At 50.8% G+C, this 25,130-nt stretch overlaps 1 protein-coding gene across 4 annotated transcripts in view; it reads left to right on the forward strand.

Moving 5' to 3' along the window:
* Window positions 1-25,130, forward strand: part of SULF2 (sulfatase 2) — a 103,672-nt gene that overhangs the window by 31,360 nt on the left and 47,182 nt on the right. For all 4 annotated transcript variants that reach the window (XM_081832614.1, XM_081832617.1, XM_081832616.1 and 1 more), the window contains exon 3: window positions 5,152-5,391. In XM_081832614.1, coding sequence (XP_081688740.1) covers window positions 5,152-5,391 — 240 coding nt within the window. The remainder of the gene's footprint in view (window positions 1-5,151; window positions 5,392-25,130) is intronic.

Raw genomic sequence — 25,130 nt, forward strand, 5'->3', positions numbered from 1 at the left:
CTCCCACTCCCCCTGCTTGTGTTCCTGCTGTCACTATCTCTCTCTCTTTGTTGAATAAATAAATAAAATCTTAAAAAAAAAATCTTTGGTGGGGCGCCTGGCTGGCTCAGTCAGTGGAGCATGCGCTCTTGATCTTGGGGTTGTTGGTTCAAGCCCTGTGTTGGGTGTGAAGATTACTTAAAAATAAAAGCTTTAGGGGCGCCTGGGTGGCTCAGTTGTTAAGCGTCTGCCTTCGGCTCAGGTCACGATTCCAGGGTCCTGGGATCGAGCCCCACATCGGGCTCCCTGCTCGGCAGGAAGCCTGCTTCTCCTTCTCCCGCTCCCCCTGCTTGTGTTCCCTCTCTCGCTGTGTCTCTCTCTGTCAAATAAATAAAATCTTTAAAAAAAAAAAAAAAGATTATTGTCTAAGTAACTGGAGGAAAGAGGAGGAGGCAGGAGGGGACCGGTGACCACAGGGCTCAGTTTAGGGCGTGTAGCCCACAGCCACGTAACCTCACTGTGCGCGCGGTTCTCGGTTGCACGAAGCCAGTGTGCGCCAAACGCCTTTCCAGAACTTTCTCACCTATGTGCTGCTTGTACTAGTATTGACCTCTTTTAGTCAGCTGTAATTGTTTTGTTTCAAAGAACAAGAGTCCTCCACCACCCTAACCGAGAGAAGCCAGGATCGCTTGTCCTAAGCAGAGGACACTAAACCACTCGACTGAACGTAAGCCGATCATGCTGCCCACTGAGCTCTGAGCAGGCGGCCGGCTCACTCCCCTTGGAAACAGGAGTCGTGTAGGTGTTAAAGATGTGCCAGCACCGACCGACACTTTCTCCTGGAGCTTATCAGTAGTAAAGGGAGTACTTTCCCACCGCTGGCATCCCCAGTATTTGGCGATGTGATTCTGTGCTGCTCCCATGGCTGACGTACCAGCTAAAGCCACCTCTGGGATGATAATGAGGGGACCCAACATCCGGCCCAGGACCCTTCTGAGCCTCACTGAAGCCAAGAATTGAGCAAGTGCATAGAGAGCTCTGTGCATTCCCTGGCTGTATTACCACTACCTCCTGAGTGGTGTGAACCATACGTTTCTGGAACGTGACACCCAGCACCACCCATTCCTGTCGGACAGGCCTGGGTTTGAGTCCGCACATCCCACTTCCCAAGCTCTGTGGCTCTGACCAGTCATTTAACTCTCTATCCTCTAAAGGGCTGTTGAGGGGATTAAGTAAAATGATGCTTGACACATGCCCAGCATGGTGCGTAGAGCAAGCATACAGCCAACCAGACTCACTACTGTTAATAATTATGATTATTATTGGCATATAACATTGCCCTCTGCCCCAGGAAGAGGTTGGACCTGTCTCATCAACGAAATTATACTAAGAGGTTGCCAAACCAAGGCCTTCAGGGACCTGGCAGATAACACGAATGGGCAAAAATGGGTGCAAGACTACAGGGCACGCTGGGGAGTGTGGCAAACTGGAGAACACGGGCTCCATCGGATGCTATTTCAAGTCAGATTTTCCAAATCCACTGCACAAAAAGCACCGTGAACACAAACCAGCTGGGGCTCTTGAGTTATATAGAAACCTAAAGAGGAAGATCCTGTTTTGTGAATTTAGCAGATATTTACTGAGCACGCGCTGTGTGCCAGGCACTGTGCTAGGCTGGGGGATATAACAGTGAACAGAGTAGGCCCAGATCCCTGCCCCCATGTGGCCGAGCCAGGAGGGGCAACGGGCAGCGAGCAAAGAGGTGAACTAGAAGTGGTGTCCGAGGGCAGGAGGTGCTGTGGGGAGAAGTGGGAGGGGAGGGGTGTGGCGGGTGCCGGAAGCAAGAGTAGCAGTGTCCATTCTGAGCCAGGGAAGGCCACTCAGATATTTGACATTTGCTCCATAACCTGAGGGAGGTTAGGAGGGAGTCCTCCAGGCAGAGGGCCCAGCTCAGGCAAAGGCCGTGAGGTGGGAATGTGGCTAGTGTTCAAGCCTGGGGCCTCAGCGGCATGACCTTGATACCTGTTTGCGGTAAGAATTCAAGGTAGAAAGAACTGATGGGCAAGCAGAAGGCCTGCCTGCAATCCTGCTACTTCCCCAGGCGGGGCCCAAGGCCGGTGGCATCCCACGGCTCCGCCGGACCCTGAGACCGTGCCCTGCTCCCTCTGCAGGCTCCAGCGCATGAGCACCAGATGGTCGAGGCAGGCCTCGGAAAGCCCACCTCATCCGTCCCCTCCAGAGGGAAGTGTCATACCTGGTAGAAACCCTTAATTGCCTACAGTTACAGCTGGGTCCCCTGGGGCTTCTTGCAAGGGCATGTGACCTTGAGAAGAGACGTTCACACAGTTCCAAGGCCTGATGATTCCTGTTCCGTTCATAACACAAAGCTGGTTCTTTCCTCCACCCACTGCTGGCAGCCTTAGCCGAGAGGCTCAGGGAACACACCTGGTTCCAGGAGGACATCCCTTATAAAACCACCTCAAATGCTGGGCAGGAAAGGGCAGGCTTTGCTGTGTTTCCTTCCATCACTCTGAGTTTTTATAGAGCACCGATTACATATTCCCCGGGGGGGCGTTGGACAGCGCCCTGAGTTACCCAGAACTCTCAGTCCAGGGAAAGTATATCATAAACAAATGAACCAGTAAAGGAGACCATTTCAGAAGGAGATAAATGTCAGGAAGAAACATACACTGGTGTGAGAGGGAGTAAACAGTGGAGGCTCCTTCAGACGGGGAGGCCAGCTAGGCCTTGCTGAGGAGGTGACCTTGGGTTGAGATCTAATAATGGGACAAGCTAGCAAAGCAGAGTCTCAGGAAGAGTCCCAGGCAGAAGCAATAGCAAGTGCAAAGATCCTGGGGCAAGGATGAGATTGGAGTATTTGAGAAACCATGAGGAGGCCGGTGTAGCCAGGTGAGCAAGGGGGAGGGGAGAGATGAGGTCAAAGGAACACAGGAGGTGGGTTGGCAGCAAGGGCAAGTCTGGAAGAGTCTTAGACCCTGGTAAGGAATTCAGTTTTTCTTCTGAGTGCCATGGGAAGCTATCCAGTGGTTTTAAACAGTGAGGAGATATGATCTATATTTGCCTCAGGGAAGTTCTAACTCTGTTTCCGTCCCTATTTGGCAGAAAGATGGGATAAAAAGAGCCCTATAAATCTCCTTTTCATTCTTCTCTGGTAGGGACAGAGGGTTGAGGTGGGTCTGATCAGTCATCATTGCATCTCCAAGGGGCTGTTGGTGATTGGGATCGGCAGCTCTCCAGCAAAAACTTCAAATGCCTGGTAGGCCCTGTATCGGTTTACTCTTTCATAGTTCTAGAAGCCAGAAGTCCAGAATTAAGGTGCTGACAGGGTTATGCTTCCTCAAAAGTCTTTAGAGGAGGGGCGCCTGGGTGGCTCAGTCGGTTAGGCGACTGCCTTCGGCTCAGGTCATGATCCCAGGGTCCTGGGATGGAGCCCCGCATCGGGCTCCCTGCTCGGCGGGGAGTCTGCTTCTCCCTCTTCCAGTCACCCTGCTTGTGTTCCCGCTCTCGCTGTCTCTCTCTGTCAATTAAATAAATAAATAAAATCTTAAGAAAAAAGGGGGGGGCTTTAGAGGAGACTCCCTTGCTCTTCCAGCTCCTGGAGGCCCTTCTCTCCAACCTCTGCCTCCGTCCTCACATGACCGTCCCCTTCGTGTCTGTGGGTCTTCTCCCTTCTGTCTCTTACAAAACACCTGTCATTGGATTTAGGGCCCACCCAAGTAATCCAGAACAATCTCACCCCAAGATCCTTAACTACATCTACAAAGACCCTTTTTCCAAGGAAGGTCACATTCCCAGGTTCTGAGGGTTATGACGTGGACATGTGGGGGAAGGGGGGAAGGCTTTGCATCACTCAAGCCATGACAGACCCTAAGAACTTTAAGGAAAAATGAAAGCAACTGAGGGTGGCCACAGAAAGGAAGCGGAAAATGATTTCCATTGAATATTTCTCTAAACCTACTAAATATTCAGATACCAGCCATAGTACTACGCATCCACTCTGCAAACATTTACTAAGTGCCAACTGTGTTTCACACACCATGGGGGCATTGAGGATTGAGTACCGAGCAAGGCACATAGTCTTTGCTCTCGTGGGGCCCTCAGCAGGGCAGTGACCATGAAAGCACCTGTGCACAGTAGGCTTCTAGAACACGGTAGTTTCCTTTCCTTCCTAAGTGAATTTCGCTGCTACAGCTTCATTGAGAAACAAGAAAAGGCATGAATGAAGCCACAACACCTGGTGGTATATAATTAAGTCCTAATAACATATGCTGCATGCATAGTAACAGCCCAAGGAATCAGAAGCCAGAGTGATCACTAGAAGAGTGTGCCTTGGCTGGTGGGTTGAATCTGGGGAGAGGTGGGAAGTGGATTCCAAAGTAGAAGGACGATGTGGACAAAGAAGCAGAGAGCTTTCGGCCGAGGAGTGTGCAGGGAGAGGGTGAGCCCAGTGAGCTGGCATGACCGGATTCCAGTAAAAGTGAACAATTCTTGGGAAAGTTCCAAACAAAACAAAGTAGAATCTTCCCTTGGTGGGGCGCCTGGGTGGCTCAGTCAGTTAAGCGTCTGCCTTCGGCTCAGGTCATGATCCCGGGGTCCTGGGATCGAGCCCCACATTGGGCTCCCTGCTCGGCAGGAAGCCCGCTTCTCCCTCTCCCACTCCCCCTGCTAGTGTTCCCTCTCTCGCTGTCTCTCTCTCTCGTTCTAGTAAATAAATAAATAAAATCTTTAAAAAAAAAAAAAAAAAAAGAAGAATCTTCCCTTGGTTTACATAGTGGTTGCTTTCCAAAAAAAAAAAAAAAAAAAGGTGGGGGGGAATACACTGTACATTAATATCCTGCAAAAAAGATGTTCTGTTTCTACATAAAACAAAGTTCCACTCTAGGCTTGGATCATTTACAAACAGGTATTTTCCCGCTCCCCATGACCACCCAGTGGGACTGCAGACCCAGGAAATTTCTTGCACAGATATTCCTTGCTGGCGCCTGCCCACACGTGACAGTGGTGCCCCCCGTATGTCCCCAGAGATTTCCAAAATGTAATCTCCCCAGGGAGGGGGGTGCCACCCTGTTGAGAACCACTGTTGTCCCGTGGCCCCCTGGGGCACGGGTTAGGAGCGGGCCTGCCGCACCTCACCTTGGCTCCTGCTTGCAGGTTCCATGCAGGTGATGAACAAGACGCGGCGCATCATGGAGCAGGGCGGGGCGCACTTCATCAACGCCTTCGTGACCACGCCCATGTGCTGCCCCTCGCGCTCCTCCATCCTCACCGGGAAGTACGTCCACAACCACAACACCTACACCAACAACGAGAACTGCTCCTCGCCCTCCTGGCAGGCACAGCACGAGAGCCGCACCTTCGCCGTCTACCTCAACAGCACGGGGTACCGGACAGGTACAGGGAGCCAGGAGGCCGCGGGCGGGCGGGCGGGCGGGCGGGCAGGGAGCGTCAGAAAGGCTGCCAGGTGCCCTGGCCTCACGCCAGCCCGGGGTCCCTATCCTGCCGGGATTTTAGATGATCTTAGGTAGCCCACGGACAACTTCATTTTAATATAAAAGTTGTGCATTTATGCATTAGAAAAAAGGCAAAATGACTTGCCTATAGTAGTGAAAGAAACGGACCTTTTCAAAGGAATTGGAATTTTTTTTTAAAAATCAGTCCATTTAAAATATGAACTATAATACAGAGAGAGGCTGGAAGTACTTATGCACAGTTTGCATTCACCGTGGGTTATGTTGGGGACTGATTTGTTGACTTCAGACCATCAGTATGGAAGAAGGTTCCAGAACATTGGGGTGGGGGTGGGGATGAAAATTGGTGTGGAAAATGGAGAGAAGCATATGTAGGACTGTGTGGCCCCTCTGCAGACTGGCCCGGGAGTTGACATGGACGGTTTGTCTACACTTGGCTGTCTGCACTACCCAGCACGCTCCATCTCTCCTGTGGTCAGTGTGGCGGTGTGCTATTCCGGGAGGGCGGGAGTGGGGGGGTGGACCCAGAGCGAGTGGGGCTTCCTGTCTGTCTTGCGGGAGGTACCTTGGTCGGTTCCCAAGGCTCACCCGCCAGGCCTGGAACAAAGACACAGTGAAAACACTTACCTCTAGCACCACGCAAAATCCTCCAAACCCAATTAAATTGAATTGTTAAGAAGTGAATACTCCCCACCTTGGGTAAGGAACCAAGGCAGTCGTGAAATCAGACATCGTGCCTGAGATATTGCTACCCCGGGGAAGTTGTGTCCGAGGGACAAGGGGCTTGTTTGGTGGGAGTGACAGGAGGGAAGGATCGACGTCTCCCTCAACTCAGTTCAGAGATGAGGCAGCCTTCCAGACTGGGGGGGCTTCTCCTCGGATACACATGTGGCTGGTGGGGCCCATTGGGGTGGTGGGGATCAAGAGGCAGGTGTGTCTCCTTGCAGATGGATTCGCCTGCCATAATCACCCAGAAAGGGGATCCTCCTGAGAGAACCAGGAAGGCCTCGATCCTATACACATAAGCCTGTTGGTTCCTGGGTCTCTGCAGAAAACCGCAGGTGTCAGAATTTACCACAGGTACACTCCCAGGTAGTTGTGGGGACCTGAATATAAATAGAAGAATCGGGACAGAGGTCCTGCAGCAGACCAGAGGGCTCCTATTGGAAGGGGCGTCTGCCACTCAGGTCCAGATAATTATAGCCATTTGTTTTGTGTTCAGTGGTACCAACTTTCAAATATTTCTCACCGTATTTTTAGCTGAAATCTGCTGATATTAAAAAAAAAAGTTGCCGAACTCAATTTTTTTAAAAATGTACCGTAGGGGCCAAACAAAGGCTGTCTGAAGGCAGAATGTAGCTCACACTCCGCCTTTAGAACATCTGACCAGAAGGCCTGTGTAGAAAACTTCAGATCTGATCTTAGAGGAAAGGATTTCAGTTTTTCGCTGTTGAGTGTGATGTTAGCTGTGGGCTTGTCTTATAGGGCCTCTAGTATGTTGAGGGTACCCACTTTGTTGAGAGTTTTTATCATAAATAGATGTTGGATTTTGTCAAATGTTTTTTTCTGCATCTGTTGAGATGCTCGTATGGTTTTTATCCTTCATTTTCTTCATGTGGTATATCACATAGATCAACTTGCATATGGTAAACCCTTCTAGCATCCCTTGAGTAAATCCCACCTGATCATGGGATGTAATCCTCTTATTGTATTGTTGAATTCAGTTTGCTCATATTTTGTTGAGGGTTTTTGCATCTCTGTTCATCAGGGATATTGGCCTATAATTTCCTTTTCTTGTGGTGTCCTTGTCTGGTTATGGTATCATAGAATGAGTCTAACAGTGTTTTCTCCTCTTCTGTTTTTTGGAGGAATTTGAGAAGGATTGATATTAATTCTTCTTTATTTTTTTTTAAGATTTTGTTTATTTATTTGAGAGAGAGCACGAGCAGAGGGGAGCGGCAGGCAGAGGGAGAAGGAGAAGCAGACTCCTTGCTGAGCAGGGAGCCCAATGCAGTACTCGATCCCAGGACCCTGAGATCACAACCCAAGCCAAAGGCAGATGCTTAACCAACTGAGCCACCCAGGCACCCTTAATTCTTCTTTAAATGTTTGTTAGAACATACCGGTGAAGCCCTCTGGTCCTGGACTTTTGTTTTTTGGGAGGTTTTAGATTACTGGCTCAATCTCCTTACTAGTAAATGATCTATTCATTTTCTAATTGCTCATGATTCAGTCTTGGTAAATTGTATCTTTCTAGGAATTTATCCATTTCTTCTAGGCTGTCTAATTTGTAGGCGCATAATTCCTCATAGTAGTCTCATGATCCTTTGTATTTCTGTGTAACACCTCTCATTTCTGGTTTTATTTGAGTCCTTTCTCTTTCTTGGTGAGTCTAGCTAAAGATTTGTCAATTTGGTGGATCTTTTCAAAGAACCAGCTCTTAGCCTCATGGATCTTCTCTGTTGTTTTAGTCTCTATTTCATTTATTTTTATTATAATCTTTATTATTTTCTCCCTTCTACTAACTTTGGGCTTTGTTCTTCTTTTCCTAGTTCCTTGAGGTGTAAAGTTAGGTGGTTTATTTGAGATTTTTCTTGTCTCTTGATGTAAACGTTTATCACAATGAACTTCCCTCTTAGAACTGCTTTTGCTGCATCCCATACACTTTGGGATGTTTTCTTTCCATTTTCATTTGTCTCGGGTATTTTCTTAAAATTTCTCTTGGTTTCTTGTTTGGCCCAGTGGTTGTTTTAGTAACATGTTGTTGACTCTCCCCATATTTGTGAATTTTCCAGTTTTCTTCTTGTGATTGATTTCTAGTTTCATACATTGTGGTTGGAAAATATGCCTGATACGATTTCAGTTTTCTTAAATGTGTTAAGACTTGTTTTGTGGTCCCACATATGATCTGTCCTGGAGAATGTTCCATGTGCACTTGGGAAGAATGTGTGTTCTGTTGCTTGGGAATGGAATGGTCTGTAAATGTTAAGTTCATCTGGTCTACCGTGTCATTTAAGGCCAACGTTTTCTTACGATTATCTGCCTAAATGATCTATCCGTTGATGAAAGTGGTGTATTAAAGTCCCCTACTATCATTGTATTGCCATCTGTCTCTCTCTTTAGGTCTATTAGCCTTTGCTCTATCTATTTAGGTGTTACTAAATTGATCAGAGATTCAGCTGCTTTCCATTTCTCCTTGTATCTCATTGATGAGAAATGAGTAACATGAGCACATGTGACTGCAGAGGAACCTAAGAAATGCAGTCTCCACTCTGGGTGACCATTTTCCCAGCTAGAAATTCCTTTCTGTAGGAGAAGACGACAGCGGATACTGAGGGAAGATTATCAAACTATAGTAACAGTTCACAACCACTTGTGTGTGTGACTCCCTTTCGACTACAAGAGATCAGCCTGAACTGTGCAAGACTGAAACCAGAAAAACGTTCCTTCAGTAGTGGACCAACTGTGGGCCAACATATCATGTAAATAGTGCTTTTAGTGCGTTTAGTTGGGCCTTTTATCTTGGGGAAAAAAACTACAAAATTTTGAAAATTACCTTATTTGATGTATCTCATAGCAACAAATGTTATGTTGTGATGGTGACTAATGGGTTGATTCTTTAAGCAAGTGGGTTGGTGAAGGGATAGTTGGGGGGGGGGGTGACTTGTCCAACAAATTGAAGTGATAACAGAATGTGATGTCCTTTACAGAACCTGCAGTTTGCACAGCAAAATCATAACAGGTCATTTTTGCAGAAGCATTTGGGATTTGGTCAGTTTTCCCAAGGGCCTCTCTAACTCCTCTGACTTCTGAATCTTACCCCCAGGAAGTACTTACTATCTCCTCATCCTTTCCAGCGGCCTCTTCTTCAGTTACCTCATGGATCAGAATATTGTTTGTCAATGGATTTGCGTGTGCTTCGAGCTATCCTCCAGCATCCCTTTAATTAATTTTACAAAACCTGGCATCTTTTACAAGATTGGCGTTTTCATTTGGCAAACATCTTACTTTCTGCTACCCCATGCTTGCAGTAGAGACAGACAAAGGACGAAGTGAGACATGCAAAGTAGAAGAAGGATAAATACCAGTTTGTTCTTGGGTATTTCTGTATGTTGGCTTCCTCTGTCTCCGGGGACTGGGATCTCAATTATAAACACCCTGAAAGGGATGAATTGCATCCTCAGTTTCTACAAAAGGTACTCAGTCAACTTTTAGCACATGTCAGCTGCCTGAGTGTGCTCGCTCGCGTTGCATACCCATGGGTCAAGTTCTGTAGTGTTCTGGCAATGAGATTCCTCCCAGCTCTTTGCAAAGCGGTTAAGAGCAAGGACTCTGCCTAGGTTCAAATCCTGATTCCACCACTTTCTAACTGAGTGAATTTGGACACGTTATTTAACTTCTTAGTCTTGGTTACCTCGAGGAAGGATAAGAATGTTACTTAGCTCCTAGGGTTTTGTGGGGATGAAATGTTAGAACAGTGACACACAGTAAGCCCTTAAGCAGTGTTAGCCCTGATGACGGTGATGATTTACACAAGGAGCATAGCGTCGCACGACCCACCCCAGAGCAGTGTTCCCAGGAATGTTGCCATAGATCAGCTTGGATGGTGAAAATAAGTTGTGCACATGGATTAAAATTGGCAGCACGTGCTCAATCCCTCTGGTAATCAGCAAAATGCAAATGAAGGCAACAGTGGCCATAGCAAATACGCAGAGGCCCCATCACACCAAAGGTTGGTGGGGATGTGGGGAAACCGAGTCCCACACATTAGCAGTGGGAACGCACATGGGCAACTCCACTGCCCACGAGCAATTTGGTGACTTCCAGCAAAGCGGAAATCAAGGACTGTGGGAATGAGGAGGAAGGAAAACGTACTGAGGTGGCAATCACAGATTTCCACTACACTGCTTTGCGGGGGGGCAGGGTGGGGGAGGACACCTTTTCTGGCGCTTGCTGGCAAATTAGACAGAAGTGCCCATTGTCTTCTCGTTGGGGTGACGCTTTCCTCGTTCCACGCTGCCATCTGAGCCTGGCAGTTCTGAGGTGGTCTCCGTGCCCAGCTTCTGCCATCTGGTACAGACTTTTGTAGGGATGTGGGCACTGGTGGTGAGCTTTCAGCCCCTCCCTCGTCATGTTCGAGAATGCACCGGGGGTCGGGGGGAGGCCTCTCACTACAAGCCCAGGCTACATCAGGGCCCCCCGTTGGAGCTGTTTGGAAATTTGGCCTTGAGCACCCCAATTATTTTCACTCTTCTGCTCACACAAAGCTGGGGAGGGAGGTCAGCTGAGGCTCTGCACTACTTGGCTGTCCACCTTGGGCGGCCGCCCTCACTTGGGGGGCAGGGGCTCTGGGCCATGACGCCGGCCCTGGCAGGGCACATGAGGTGTTGGTGAGGCTGGGGCAATCTGCTACCTCTCGCACAAGAGGCCAGGAAGGCGGCCCTGGGCATGGTGGCATCCCTGGCAAGACTCACTGCGTGCGTGCGTGTGCAGGACTGCGCAGATGTGAGGATTGGTGCTCAGGTGCCTTCCTCTATCCTCACCCCTCCCTCTTGCCACCACTCTGTTTGATCTGCCTTTATCCTCTTGCCCTGAACCCCACACTGAACCTGAACCCCAGCTTCCAGCTGCCTACTTACCATCTCCCCTTGGACCCGCGCCTGGCATTTCAAACCTGACGTATGCGAAGCGGCCTCCTGATCGCGTCCCCCTCCCCGAACGTGTCCCATGGTCTCCCCTGGCGGCTCCAGGATTCCGGAACATTCGTGTCGTCCCTGCTTTTCTTCCTTGCCGTCACGCCACATCTAGTCATCAGCAAATCCCCGCCAGCTCTCTCTTCGGGATATTCCAGAGCTCACCCGCCACCACCCTTCCTGGAGCTGCCACCATGTCTCGCCTGCATGGCACAGCCCTCTCTCCTCCCTGCACGCCGCTCCTGTCCTCACCCGCTGCGCTCCGTTCCCGCCTCAGTGGCCCGAGGGATCCTGTCTCTCCTCTGCCTGCAGTGCCCCCGTGGGCCCCCCACAGTCACCTCGGGGTCCTGATGATCCGCCCCCCTGCCCCTCACCTCCTGACCACCTCACCTCCTGTCCTCCCCCTCCGTTGCTCTACTCCTTCCTGTTTCTCAAACAGTCCACCCCGCGCCCCCTCAAGGGACTTTGTGCTTATTCTTTCCTTTTCTAGAAACTTCTTCCCTACATATCTACATGGCCCATTCACTCACTTCCCTCAGATCTTTGTTTAATTATCGCCTCCTCAGAGAAGCCTTCCTTGACTAGCGCATCCAAAAGAGGGTTCCTGTCCCCTCTTTATCCCCTCACCCTGCTTTATTTTCCTTCAGAGCTCTCATCACCGCTTAACATCTATCTGTATATTTGTTGTCCAGCCTCCCAAGCTAAGGGATGTCCCCGTCCGCCCCTTCAGGACTCCCTGGCCTGGCTCCTGCTCAGCCCGGCTCTCTGGCCCTCTCCAGCACTAACATGGGCTCTGCCACTGCTCTCGCTGGTCGCCTCCCTTCTGAGACGCCCGCTCCATGGAAGGGGGGACAGCTGTGCCCTCCGCACCCCCGTGCCTGCAAGAGGGCGCGCCCCGTCTTTGGCGAGCGGGGAGTCATGGCAGGACGAGCGGATGAGTCTGCGTGTTCTGTCCGGAGCCAGCAGCCCCCACCACCACCCTCCCCATCTCTCTATACCCCTCTCTTCTCTCCCGGCTCGCTTCTCCCCACCCCCACCATCTCAGCCCCTCCTCCTTTCTTCTGGGCCCTTCTGCACACACACAGAAGAAAGGACTTGGATTCTTCCTGTGGGCGCCTCCTCGGGGGCCCCTGGTGCAGCTGTCCCGCCTTCACAATGGCAGCCTTCTCTGTGCTTGGCCTCTCTCCTGTTTGTGCTCCCCGCTCCCTTCCCCTCCCCTCAAGTGAGCACACACACGTGTGCACACACAGCTCCCTTCTTCCCTTGTCCAGCTGCCCCCTCTCTCCGGCCTGGGGGTGTGACCACAGAGCGTGTTCACTCGCCCCGCAAAGTAGACCCACCTTCGGAATGCTAACAGGAGTCAGGCAGCCCTCCAGGGCCCAGGCTGGCCCAGGGTGTCCTTAAGAGGGACACGTGTGTCACATCCACGTTCATCTTCAAGCTGAATTTCTTTAAACTCAGATTTCATGGGGGACTTCCTTTCTCCAAGATCTTTAAGTTTCAAAACAAGTAAAACACTGGTGCAGGAGTCTAGAGAACTTGGTTCTGCTTCTAACTCCTTTGTAACCTTGAGCTGAGACCTGGCCCCCTCCGGCCTCAGTTTCCCCATCTGTGCAGTGGAGTTACAACATATGTGTATAAGTTACCCAGTGCCTTTGCTATGACCCCACCCTTGAGGGTCATGTGACCAGTGCCCACACATCTGGGAGGGGGGCTGGAAGAGAAAGGGGCCACTTGGAAAGACAGGAAGCAGGTGGTCCTGCTTCCCAACTTTTCAGAAGCTGGGTGTGAGGCCAATGGGTGGAGATTCCTCTCTGCCCCCAGGCGACACTCCAGCGGAGACCCTCTCCGTCCCCAACTCGGCAGCTGGTAGCTGGTGTAAGGGTTTCCTGCGGCCATTGTAACAAAGCCCCACAAACTGGGTGGCTTCAAACAACAGAATTATATTCTCTCACCGTTCTGGAGGCCAGAAGCCCCAAATCCAGTGTCAGCAGGGGCCACACTCCCGCTGATGGCTCTTGGGGAGGATCCTTCCTTGTCTCCTCCAGCTACTGGGGGTTGCTGGAAATCTTTGCTGTTCCTTGGCTTGCGGCTGCACTGCTCCCGGCTCTGCCTCCCCGAGGGTCCCTCTCTCTCTGCACAAAGCCTTCTCCTGTGCGTGTCCGTGTCCAAATTCCCCTCTTCTTTTAAGGACACCAGTCACTGGATGAGGCCCCGCCCTAATTCGTATGACCCCGTCTTAACTTGATGACATCTACAAAGGCCCTATTTCCAAATAAAGTTACGTTCCCATGTACCCGGAGTTAGAACTTGAACGTATATTTTGGGGGACACAAGTCAACCCACCTCAGCTGGGTTCTTTCATGCAGACCACCTGATTTAATCCCCGCAGTGACACGTTAACCTCCATTAAAGCTGCATAATCTTGCATTAAACGAGCAAACCCTGCAGACAACCAAGGACTCTCAGAAAAACCTGCTGCCTCCCCCTTCGCCGTCCACTGTGGTCCTAAGCATGGCGCGTGGTGGCCGCCCAGCCCGTGGGCAACTTGCCATGGATCCTCTCGCAGGGTCTCTAACTTTTATTTCACTCAGGGAGTCGCTAACTTTGGTGGGCATTAAAATAATCGCGGAAGTCAAATAAAAGTGAGAAGCAGGATGCTATGTTGGGTGGATGTATAAAGCCTGCCTACAGGTCTCCAAGGGTTTGAGGGAGTTTTCAGGCTAAATGTGACCTTTTGCAGTCTCTCCCTGGCGTGAACTGCAACTCCCCTGAACATTCTAGAAGGGTCTACACTAGAGCTGCTGGGCCCAGCACGGCCACTGGTCACTGGGAACTAACTTTAAGTTCATTACATCAAAATAAAAATTCGGTTTTTTAGGGGCGCCTGGGTGGCTCAGTCGTTAAGCGTCTGCCTTCGGCTCAGGTCATGATCCCGGGGTCCTGGGATCGAGTCCCTCATCGGGCTCCCTGCTCGGCGGGGAGCCTGCTTCTCCCTCTCCCACTCCCCCTGCTTGTGTTCCTGCTCTCGCTATCTCTCTCTCTGTGAAATAAATACATAAAATCTTAAAATTAAAAAAAACTCGGTTTTTTAGTTTCGAGTGCCCATTGGGCACACGTGGGTGCCTGAGTGGATGGTGCAGATATAGACTGTTTTCTGTCGTCACAAAAAGTCCTCTTGGACGGCCTTGGGGTAGAGTGTAATTCAAGCAAAATTTTGGAGAGGGGGACACAGACCTTTCAGAAGATAAAAAGAACGACAACAACGACAGTAATTTTTAAAATGCAAGCTGTGCCTATTGAGCCCTTACCGTGCCAGGCGCTTTACACGATTTGTCTTCCTTAATCCTCACATTAGGTGGGTGCATCCCCTCCTTCTTCCTGCGGTATTTCCCCTGAGGCCCGAGCTCCATGATCTGGTTCCTTCCCAGGCCGCCCTGAGGCTGGGCCACGGGTCAGGCTTTCAGGAGCACGGGGCAGCTACCCAGGAGGGCTCCAACCTGGGGCCTGTGGGTCCCACGTGTCCACGGCCAGGGCCTCCTTCTCTGAGCACCTGGCACATCCCACCCCGTAGCCAGCAGGTCACTTCCAGCAGAACACATCTGTGCCGTCATGGGGAGAGAGCTTTCAGCAAAGGAAGGGGAACGGGGCGCCCCTCTGTGTCAGCCCTCCCAAGGCCACAGAGGAGTCCGCTCTCCACCATGCCTGCGTGAGCCCTTTTCTGCCCAGAGAAACCAAACCCTAGCGCCTGGAGGGGCCAGGTGGGGAAGGGGGCAGCGCCACAGAGCCCAGGCAGAGGTGCCCATTGGATGATAGATGGGCCCAGAGGTGCCAGATCTTCCCATTTGTCAGAAGTGTGACACCCAGATTTTTACATCAAATTGTCCAGATTTCAGATGCAGACTGTTTGCTCTACTTTAAAAAATAAATAAATAAAAACAGCAGGCAGACCCAGAGCAAACACACCTGTGGGATGGATTCAGCCCACAGGCCACTGGTTACAAACTTTTTTTTAACCGGTGGTTCCCAAGGGAACACACTGCCCCCTAGGGGCCAAAATCTGTGAAAGTGTTTCTGGTGGTTGTCAAAGCTGGGGATGCTGCTTGGAGTCCGAGGGGCAGGAACCAGGAACCTTCTGTGGCCTGTTGTGCGAGGGAGAGCCCGATGGGGCTCCCAAATTCCCTTTTGTTCTATGCGGCTTCCGAGTCTTCCACCAGATCATTATATGAATGGATTCTTTTACATGTATTGTGATCTGAGCCTTGATCCTAAGTCCTTTTTATGCATAACCACCGGAGGTGTTCTGCACAGTTTTAGGATCCTCTGAATTTTCCAGGAATGTGAGTGGTCAGTAAATGGAAGGAATATCATACTTGAATGCAAAGCTTTTCCAGGAGTTATCCCACATTCCTGAAAGTCTCAGCACTGAGGGCAGGGCCACCAGAAGCACTTGGCTTGCGAGTGCCGCGGGCCCACCCAGCCTGCATCAGTCTCTCACAGGCCTCTGAATCCGTGTCTAGGTGCCACCTGACGACTCCATCGCGTCTCCTTGATGGATGGGCTCAAAAGTTCATACGGAAATTTTTCTTTGTTATAAATTGCCTTCCTTTTATTCTTCTTACAGGCTGTAATTACAGCATTGTATTGATTTTGGGGGGGAAATAAAAATGTGCCTAGGTAGTTTTTGTCACCTGCAGTTTTCTTTCAGGAAAATAAGGGAGTGTTACAAAATATTTGTCATAGAAATGGACATCAGCCTCATGGCCCTGGGAGCTCCTCTTCAAAGCATCAGCTTAGTGTCACCTTCCTCCAAGGTGATAATTAAATATCCAATGATTGACAGTCTCCCCAGGCCTTGTTCTAAGAGTCTGTTGTGGGTTTTCTCCCCACCCCCCCCCCAGCCCCCCACCCGTTCTATCCTTCTGGACAAAACCATGCTTTAAAAGGGGCAGAAAGATTTTCAAATACCGCCCTTCCTGATGCTGACTCAGCAGCGATAAAACTTGTCACCGGTGCCATAGGGAAGCCCGCCGTGCCCAGCTCATCAAGTTTCCAGGGCTTGGATGGGCCCCAACTTCCTTGGCTGGAGGTGCGTGACCCTCCCAAGGAGTGGGGGGCCAAGGGCAGCCTGTAATTCGAGGCCCAAGCAGCCTGCCCTCCACACCTCAACACTGTGACAGCTCAGCCTTCCTCAGTAGCAATGAGCTTGCCGCAAACAGGCAGGAGCAACCCTAGGCCTTCACTCTGGTTATTTGCTCGTCCCTGCCTCTCCCCAGTGATTAGCCATTCCTCCTCCGCACCCGGCACCAAGAGGAAGCTTTGAAAAATGCCATTCTAATCGTGTCACCCCTTGCACAAGACCCTCCACTGGCTGCCCGATGCCCTTAGAATAAACTCAGCTCCTTGACTAGAGCTGCCAAGGCCTTGCTTAGCTCCCCTCTCTGTGCACATCTCCTACCTCTCGTCCTTTCTGACAACACTCAGGCTGCCTGGCCTCTTTGCTGTTCCTCAAACATTCCAAGTTCACACTTGCCCCAGGACCTTTGCACTTGTGGTTGCATCTGCCGAGAGCACTGCTCACACAGCTTGTTTCTTGTCATCATTCACCTTCTGTCTCTAACATCCCTGCTGCTTCCCTGACCTCCCTGCATGAATTAGCCCTCTCCAGCCCCTGTCACTCTCTACCATGATACCCTGCTCTATGTCCTTTGTAGGATTTATCGTCCCCTTGAAATTATGTCAGGTGTTTTGAATTTATTATTATCGTCCCCTTGAAATTATGTCAGGTGTTTTGAATTTATTATCATCCCCCCCCCCTTGAAATTATGTCAGGTGTTTTGAATTTATTTAGGATTTATCATCCCCTTGAAATTATGTCAGGTGTTTTGAATTTATTGTGTTCACTGCTGTATCCTCCTGTCCAAGAACAGTGCCAGGCAGGTAGTGGGTACCCAGTAAAGATTTGAATGAACAGATGACTCTTCGGCCTTAGGCTTGAAGTAAGCAGAAAATGAGAACAAAATGGAATTTGGATTACTGTCTCCCCTTTCCAGCATTCAGAAATATAATTGCAATTAGTCCAGGCAAATGTAGCTCAGTCCCAGCACTCAAACATTGTCACCAGAACCCGTCTTTCAGCTTCTTGGATTTTCTTTCATTTGGGTTAGCTTTATGCTTAGGACGATTCTGCTTTGTGACGTTAAGATGGCCTTCACAGGTCCCACCCCACCGGCGTAGTGACCCTGGCTGAAAGAGCCTCTTCCCAGTGCTCCAGCAAAAGTCTCAGGGGAGGCTTTCATTGGCTCAGCGAGGGTCATATGCCCCTCCCTTACCCAATCACAGAGGCCAGGGGAGGGGGACACCCTGATTGGCCAACCCCAGAGGCCAGGGGAGGGGGGACACCCTGACTGGCCAACCCCAGAGGCCAGGGGAAGGGAGACACCATGATTGGCAAACCCCAGGTCAGGTGCCTAGCCCAGGAACCGGGAGCCAGAAACAGTCTCACTTGAATAGGTACCTCAGAAGGCACAGTTACCAAAAGACAGGAGAATGGATGCTGGGCAGAAAAATAAAGCAGATGTCTACTATAGAAACCCAAATCCAGCTTTCCCCCCATCAAGGGGCAAGTGGGGGGAGGGCATTTCTCCCAGCTCTCTCTGCTTCCAGCACAAGATGCCTCCTTCGCGTGTAATTATGCCCCCACCTTCCTCGTTTGCTTTCCCACAGTTCTCAGTTCAGCAAGATCCCATCTCTGGCTTCCCAAACTTTCACAGCATTGATTTATCACTTTGTGCAGCAATTTGCGTTTGGTGTCTTTTCAAAAGCAGAAGAAAGAGGCTCATGTTGTAACCTTGCAAGCAGCCCAAAGTTAAAAGGATCCAGTTACAGAATATCAGAAATGCCCCAGCCCTAAGAGCTTTGGGGCTCAGGGCTTATTTAATGCCTTTCTTCCCAGCCCTGCTTCCCCAGCCAATTTGTCTGCCAAAAAAACAAAGACTTCAGTCCTGTGGCATTTTGCATCTAATATTTATAGTGCTCTGGAGTTTGCAAAAGCATTTCCTTCTCATTTATCTCTTGTACCTCAGGAGACCCCAGCTCCACCCCCAGAAAGTTAGTGGGATTGTTTTCCCCTGCCCAGATCAGGAGCCCCCAAAGCCAAAGGATGGATGGTGAAGGTCTCACAACCCAGGGCCCTCCTGTGGGCAGCGGCGGTGAGATTGAACCTTGGCCGGGACCAGTTCAGCCTCTATTCTGCACCCCTTGGGACCACATGTGGGTCTTGCAAAACAGCAGCCAACAGCCCGAGTTCACACTTTAACCCCAAATGCGTTCTGTTTGAATTATAAGGTGTCGTTTAAAATCTGGAAACTTCACCAAAAAGTTCAGGTTCCAAACTTTGCTTTAAAAGAGGAGGTGGGGGGGCGCCTAGGTGGCTCAGTCAGTTAAGCATCTGACTCTTGATTTCGGCTCAGGTCATGATCTCAGGGTCATGAGATCGAGCCCTGAGTTGGGCTCCTCCCCCTCCCTCGCTCTCTCTCTGCTCTCTGCTCTCATGTGCACTCTGTCTCTCAAAAAAAAAAAAAAATGAACTTGCCAAATATTAGCAAAATTCCTGGACAGTAGGAGTCAGTAGACTGCAGCCCACAGAAATTTGTTTTCTGTTTTTATAAATAAAGTTTTATTAGAACACAGCTTTTTCGTTCACGTATTGTCTACAGCTGCTTATGCTCTGCTGTGGCAGACAGAGTTGAACAATTGCAACAGAGACCACATGGCTGCAGAGCGAAACTACTTACAGTCTGAGCGTTGGCAGAAAAAGGCTTGCTGTCCCCTCCTCGATGGCAGTCGCCAGCTGGATTTGTGTCACAGCTCCCCCCGGTATTTGCTAGAATATAGGTACAGCTAAAGGTGTTTCAGTCCCCAGAGAGCAGTGGTTTAGAGTGCTTATTTTTCTCTCCTTTGACAGTTTGGGCACTAACAGCCTAGGGCTGATCTGGCAGGCCTGGTGTTGGTGCCCAGGCTCCTTCTGTGATGTTGCCCCACCATCCTGGGGGGCTGCCCGTGTCCAGAATGGCTCACCGCCTCCACAGCCAGCCAGCAGGAAGTCGAAGATACAGGGGGAGGCACCCCCCACTTTCTGTAGGCGCATTACCAGAACTCACACCACTTCCACCCACCTACATCTCCTCCAAAAGTCGGTCATGGCCGCTTCCCGCGGTGAGGGAGGCTGAGAATGTCACCTCCATTCTGCTAGCCTTGGACCCAGCTAGTAATTCTGCTTCTGTGGAGAGAAGCGGCACAGGGGCACTGGGGTGACACCGCAGATTCTGAGACTTCACAGGCATGGCTAGAATCGCCATTCTCTGCACACCTCTCCTCTTATCCTCGGTCCGTTCCATTCACTTTACCGGAGCACCTGACTCCCGTTTGAGTTTGTGGGCCTGGTTGTAAATTATGTACGCACTCTCCCAGGGGAGGAGGAAGAAAGGGAGCTGATGTACTCCAGAGCAGAGGGAAGGTTGCAGGCATGGAATCATACCACATGTTCCCCTTCTTACATAAACTAGTGACCGGGAAATAATTGAGCCCAATACACTCCCAGCTCTAGGGCTCAAAGCGTTGGGCCGGGCAGAAGCTGAGCTGCGCTTCAAAAGTGATAATGCCTGGTGGGGACTGTGGTCAGCATGCTCGCTCATCCTGGAGAAGGAACCATCATCATCCTTAGCAGCGGGAGCTGAGCTGATCCCGCCAAACTCCTGGAAATGCTTCCTACGTCTGGCTTCCTGCTGGGTCCTCCTCCTAACCCACCTGCAGCCCCTTTCCATCTGCTAGGCTGGTGGCCCATCATCCTGACCCCTTCCTCGGGAGCCCAGGGCCCTCTTCTCTAGCAATACTCTTTCCCTCCCTGGGGATTTTACCTCTTTGAGAGCCACGTGTCCCCCTCGGCATTTGTGCAGATCCTTTTCAGAATACGCTCAAATTAAATGCAAAGAAGGAAACACACGGGATTACAAAAGAAGCCAGTGGTATCAAAATACTTTATAACCTGTGATGGGTATGCTTCTTCACACTTTAAATGACGTGATGTCGTGGTTTTGGGGGGGTTAACTGATGGGTCTGATAACTCGCATGATTTCGTAGTAGTGCTGACTTCAGTGATATCTCGAGATGTCTGGTTACCTGTAGCATGATAGGAAAACACCTGTGACTTCTGTTGGTGACAGAGGCACAGTTAGTGCTGTTATTCTGATTTGTTGCCTTCTTTCATTATAGGAGATAGTAGTAAGGGGGTCATGAAAATCAATACAGATGGCGTTTTCCCATCCCCGTTCAGGGATCTATAGACTGAGAACCCCTTCCCTGGGTGATCTCGTGGAGTTCCACAGATCCAAATGCCACCGAAATGCTGACGACCCCACATTTCTCCTCCCAGCCCAGACCTTGCCCTTGAACCTGAATGCATATCTCCAGGCTGCCCACTCCGTCTCCACCTCATCTGCCCAGCTAACGGGAACCTCATGGTTAATGTGTGTGACCTCGAGTTCTTTGTCACCCCCACCACAGAAACCGCCCCTCCCCTGGTGCCCCCTTCCTCAATGATGGGCGGATGTCCTTGTTGCTCAGGACAGAAACCTTGAAATTGTCCTTGACTTCCCTCACTTCTTTTCCACACTGCATCTAATCCATCCGCAAACCGTGGCAGTTCCAACTGCAAAAATAGCCTGAAAACCAACCCAGGCCTCTGCCCCCACCTGCTTAGAACCATCCCAGCCTCTCTCCTGAATTACCGTGACAGCCTCCAAGGGTCCTGTTTCCCTGCTTCAGACTGTCCTCAATCCTGGAACGTAACTCCATGAGGGTGTGGCTTTAGTTGTTTGTCAATTTATTCTGTTTTGTTCGGTTGTGTCCCTAGTACCTAGAACCATGCCTGGCAAATAAGCAGTAGTCTTCTAAGTGTTTACTGAATGAGTGAATGCATGCATGCATGCATGAATGAATGAATACACAACATCCCGATAAATAATGTTATAATACAAACAGCGACCAGCATTTGGGGGGCACTTTCCCTGTGTTTCCTCATTGAACTCTCCCCAGCACCTATGTCAGGCAAGCATATTATTATCCCCATTTTATAGTTGGGAAAACTGAGCTGGTAGATGGGAATAGCTAGATTTAAACCGGGGCTGTCAGCTCCAGAGCCCATGCTCCGCCTCACACCCAACTACCTCCCAAGACAAAAACACCCCTTGAACCCCTCCTACACGTCTGGACAGAGTGACCGAGGTGATGTCTGGTTCCTGCCTGTGTTCCCACGCTGGCATTCTGAGAAAGGCGAGGGAGTGGCCTTCCCTCAGCAGTCCACAGGCAGATAAATCTTGGAGCATGGAGCGTGGGGAATGACCTCAGTGTGGAATCTCTGTTCCACCTGGACTTCCAGCAGGAAGCACTCTGGAGGGTAGTTGGAGCCTATGGAGGAGCAGGGTCTGTGGGATCACGAGGTCCGACTGTCCTTGCCCCTGGCTTTAGCTGTTGAGCAGCCCACTTGCTATTTCCTTTCTCCCTCACGAGTGTCCCCGCCTCCCCGACTGCAGCCGACAGGAGGCGCTTCCATCTGCAGGGACTGGGGGTGCCATCCTGCTGGGAGGCGGGGCGAGGTAGGGGGTGGAGATGGCCCCCTGGGTTCGAGTCTCAACCCTGCCACTCACCGGCCACTGTGGGACGCTGGGCACAAAGGGACTTCACCTCTCCATGCCTCAGTTCCTCCAGCTGTAAATTGGAGACAAAAGGCGTGTCTGTCTCATTGGGTTATTGGGGAACATCATTACCCTCCAAACTAGCAGTTCTCAAAGTGGGCCCCAAGAGCCTTGGACCCAGAACTCTCTTCATGATAATACTGAGACAGGATTTGCCCTTCACCCTTATTTGCTTCAAGGGTATAGTGTTTTCTGAGGCTGTGTAACGCACCCACAGTTATTTCAAAAGGCCATTTTTCTTGAAACATAACCAAAACAACATAGCTCACCAGGCTGAACGCAGGAGTAGATCCGTGAATCCGGCTGCCTTCTATTAAACCAGACATTAGAGAGATTGGCAAACACGGACAGCAGGACAGCTCTTCTCTCGCTGATTTTATTTTGTTTGGGGAAAATCTGTTTAGCATTTTTAAAAATACACACTAACAAGGAGGTTTATTGTTACTATTTTTAAATGAATTAATGTGTTTTAAATTTCTCTGTTTTCTGACATGGTAGCTATCGCTAGATAAAACCGACATAAATAAATCTATTTGGGGTCCTCAGGAATCGTTAAGAATCTAAAGGGACTTAGGTACCAGAACGTTGTTAAGTGACACTGGCCTTGGGCCCTTCTTCAGGTTTGCAGAGCACCCCGCGGTGAAGTCATGCCCCGTGTGGGTTAAGTAGATCCAGATTCAAACTGATGCCACGAAATCAAATAGAAAGACAATAATGTAACAATTCTCCCTGCTTCTCCACTCAAAGATGATGTACCCCATGTAATGGGCAACGAGAACGCTCTTCCCTCAGTGGGACCTGATCCCCCCAGGCCCCCCCAGAACCTGGGTATTCGGAGGTTCAGTCATTCCCTCATTCACACCACAAATGTCTGTTGAGGCCTTCCTGCTTCCCAAGTTCTGTTCTAGATACAGGGACACAGGCAGAAACAAGGAGTACAGAAAGCTCTGACATCGAGGAGCTGATGTTCTCGTGGGGCAGGCAGGTGATAAAACCCAAAAGACAAATAAATTAGTCAGATGGTGAGAAATACTGTGCAGAAACAGTGAGGAGAAGAGAGAGCACCAGGGTAGGGAGAGTTCATTTGAACAGGATGGTTGGGAATGTAACCCAGTAAGGTAGTATTCAAGCAAATGCCTGGAAAAGGTGAGGAAGTGATCCATGCAGGGGTCTGAGGAAGACGGTCCTGCAGAGGGAACAGCAAGAGCAAAGGCCCTGAGGCAGAAATGAACTTCAAGCCTTGGGAAGACAGGAAGAGGCCACTGCGGCTGGAGCAGAATGGACCGAGGCAAAGTGAGGGAGACGAGGTCAGGGAGGGGGTAGGCCAAGGACTCTGAGGTTTTACTTGGGGTCCAATGTAGAGCCATCACAGGGTTTTGAGCAGAACTGTGGCTTTATCAGATCTGTGGTTTAGCAGATTGTTTCTGGCTACTGTAGCGCAAGACCAGGGAGGAGGTTCCAGCAAGGCCCCCGTGAGGGAAGGTGGTGGCTGGGACGCAGCCGGTCACAGGGACATGTGGGAAGCGCTCAGTCCTGAGTCCCTTCTGAAGGTAGAGGCACCATGACAGACCGTCAGTGGGTGTGAGTGGGCACAGAGGAGCTGAAGACACCCCCCGGGTGTGTGGCCTGAGCAACTGGCCTTGACCGGAATGTTGGGAGAGAAGCAGGTTGAGGGGACCGAGCAAGGGTCCAGTTCGAAACGCCTGCTTGGCACCAAGTGAATTGACCTGAGGGAAAACAGGAAGTTTGTGACCGTGCAAACAATACCTAAAGATGACAAAACGTGGGAAAGAGGCCCACAGACGACTGGAATTTAGAAGATGTCACAAAGAGCAAAGACCCCTTTTTGCTTTCCCAAACTCCGGGCATGTGAAATGGAGTGGTTTCTTCCAGGAAAGATGGACTTTCCAGAAGGTTCTACTTCTTTTTTCACTGACCTTTCCGAATCGCCCTGGGAAGCGTTGTTTGTCATTGGCTCAGCTCCGCAGCCAGGCTGTCATTGCTCACAGATGAGTGTCGTGCCCAGCTGATCCCTCTGTGCCGTATCAGCAGCCTTCCCCAGGCTCATCACTGGAGTCTCGGAGGGGCCTTGTGATTTGCCAAGGCGGCGTCACAGCTGGTTTCTAGCACCCGTTTTCATTTCTCCGGAGAACTGCATTTTCATCCCCCACCCCCACCCCCACCCCGCCCCAAAAAAGGAAGCAGGTTATATTTTGAGAACCCTCACAGCTCCTTTTTTTGGAGTGCTTACTCTGGGCCAGAAATGATCTCATTTGTTGCTGTTCCCATTTTATAGATGAAGTCACCGAGGCTTAGGGAGGGGTGCTCACTTACCCGAGGAGACAGGGCTCAAACCTGGCCCTCTGAGCCCAGAAACCAAGCCTTCAGAGCCTCACCGCACCCCCTCTGAGTCACTGGGGTTCTCAGCCCAGGCACTACTTGCCACTGTGGAGTCGGGTCCTGCTCTGCGGTGGGGGCCGCCCTGGGCCCTGGAGGCTGATTAGCACATCCCTGGCCTCCACCCACTAGAGGCCCCAGCACCCTCTCCGCTAGTTGGGACAACCAGAAATGCCTCCAGACGTGGCCCCCAATGTCCCCTGGGGAGCACTCGCCCCCGTTGGCCCGACGCATGTTGGGTGTGCTCTGCACACAGGCTCTGGGGTGACCTCTCGGCCACCTCCGCTGACACCCAGCATTCTCGTCTGCAGACCCTGTAAGAGAAATCCCTTTTAATAAAACATTTAGTTGGGGCATCTCCAGTTCTCCTACCCTCCCAGAGGTGGGGAGAGCTTAAAACACTGGCGACGGGCAGCTTTGCACCGTGCGGCCTGTGTGTCTCACCCAAAACCATCAACCCAGTCACCCTGTCAGAGCGATGACTGCGCGCCCGCCGCGGGCCGGGTCCTGGGCAGGCGCCATGGCGCCCAGGAAAGGCCCCTGTGTGGAGAAATGATGACAAACAAGAGAGCAAACACATCCGCAGGTGATTTCCGAGGGTGCTGAGGGCCACAGAGAAGATAGACAGCCTGGTACAGAGGGACCGGGGCCTTGAAATAGGGCGACCCCTCTGAGGAGGTGCCGTCTGATCTGAGACATCACGGTTAGAAGGAGTCAGTCCACGTGAGCAGGGAGAAGGCCCATGTGTGAGGCAGAGGGAAGAGCAGATGCGATATGCCCTGAGGTGGCAGTGAGTTTGGTGTGTTTTAAGGAAGAAG

The sequence above is a fragment of the Leptonychotes weddellii genome, chromosome 10 (genome assembly GCF_054177405.1).
Source record: "Leptonychotes weddellii isolate Sample4059 chromosome 10, ASM5417740v2, whole genome shotgun sequence".
NCBI lineage: Eukaryota > Metazoa > Chordata > Mammalia > Carnivora > Phocidae > Leptonychotes > Leptonychotes weddellii.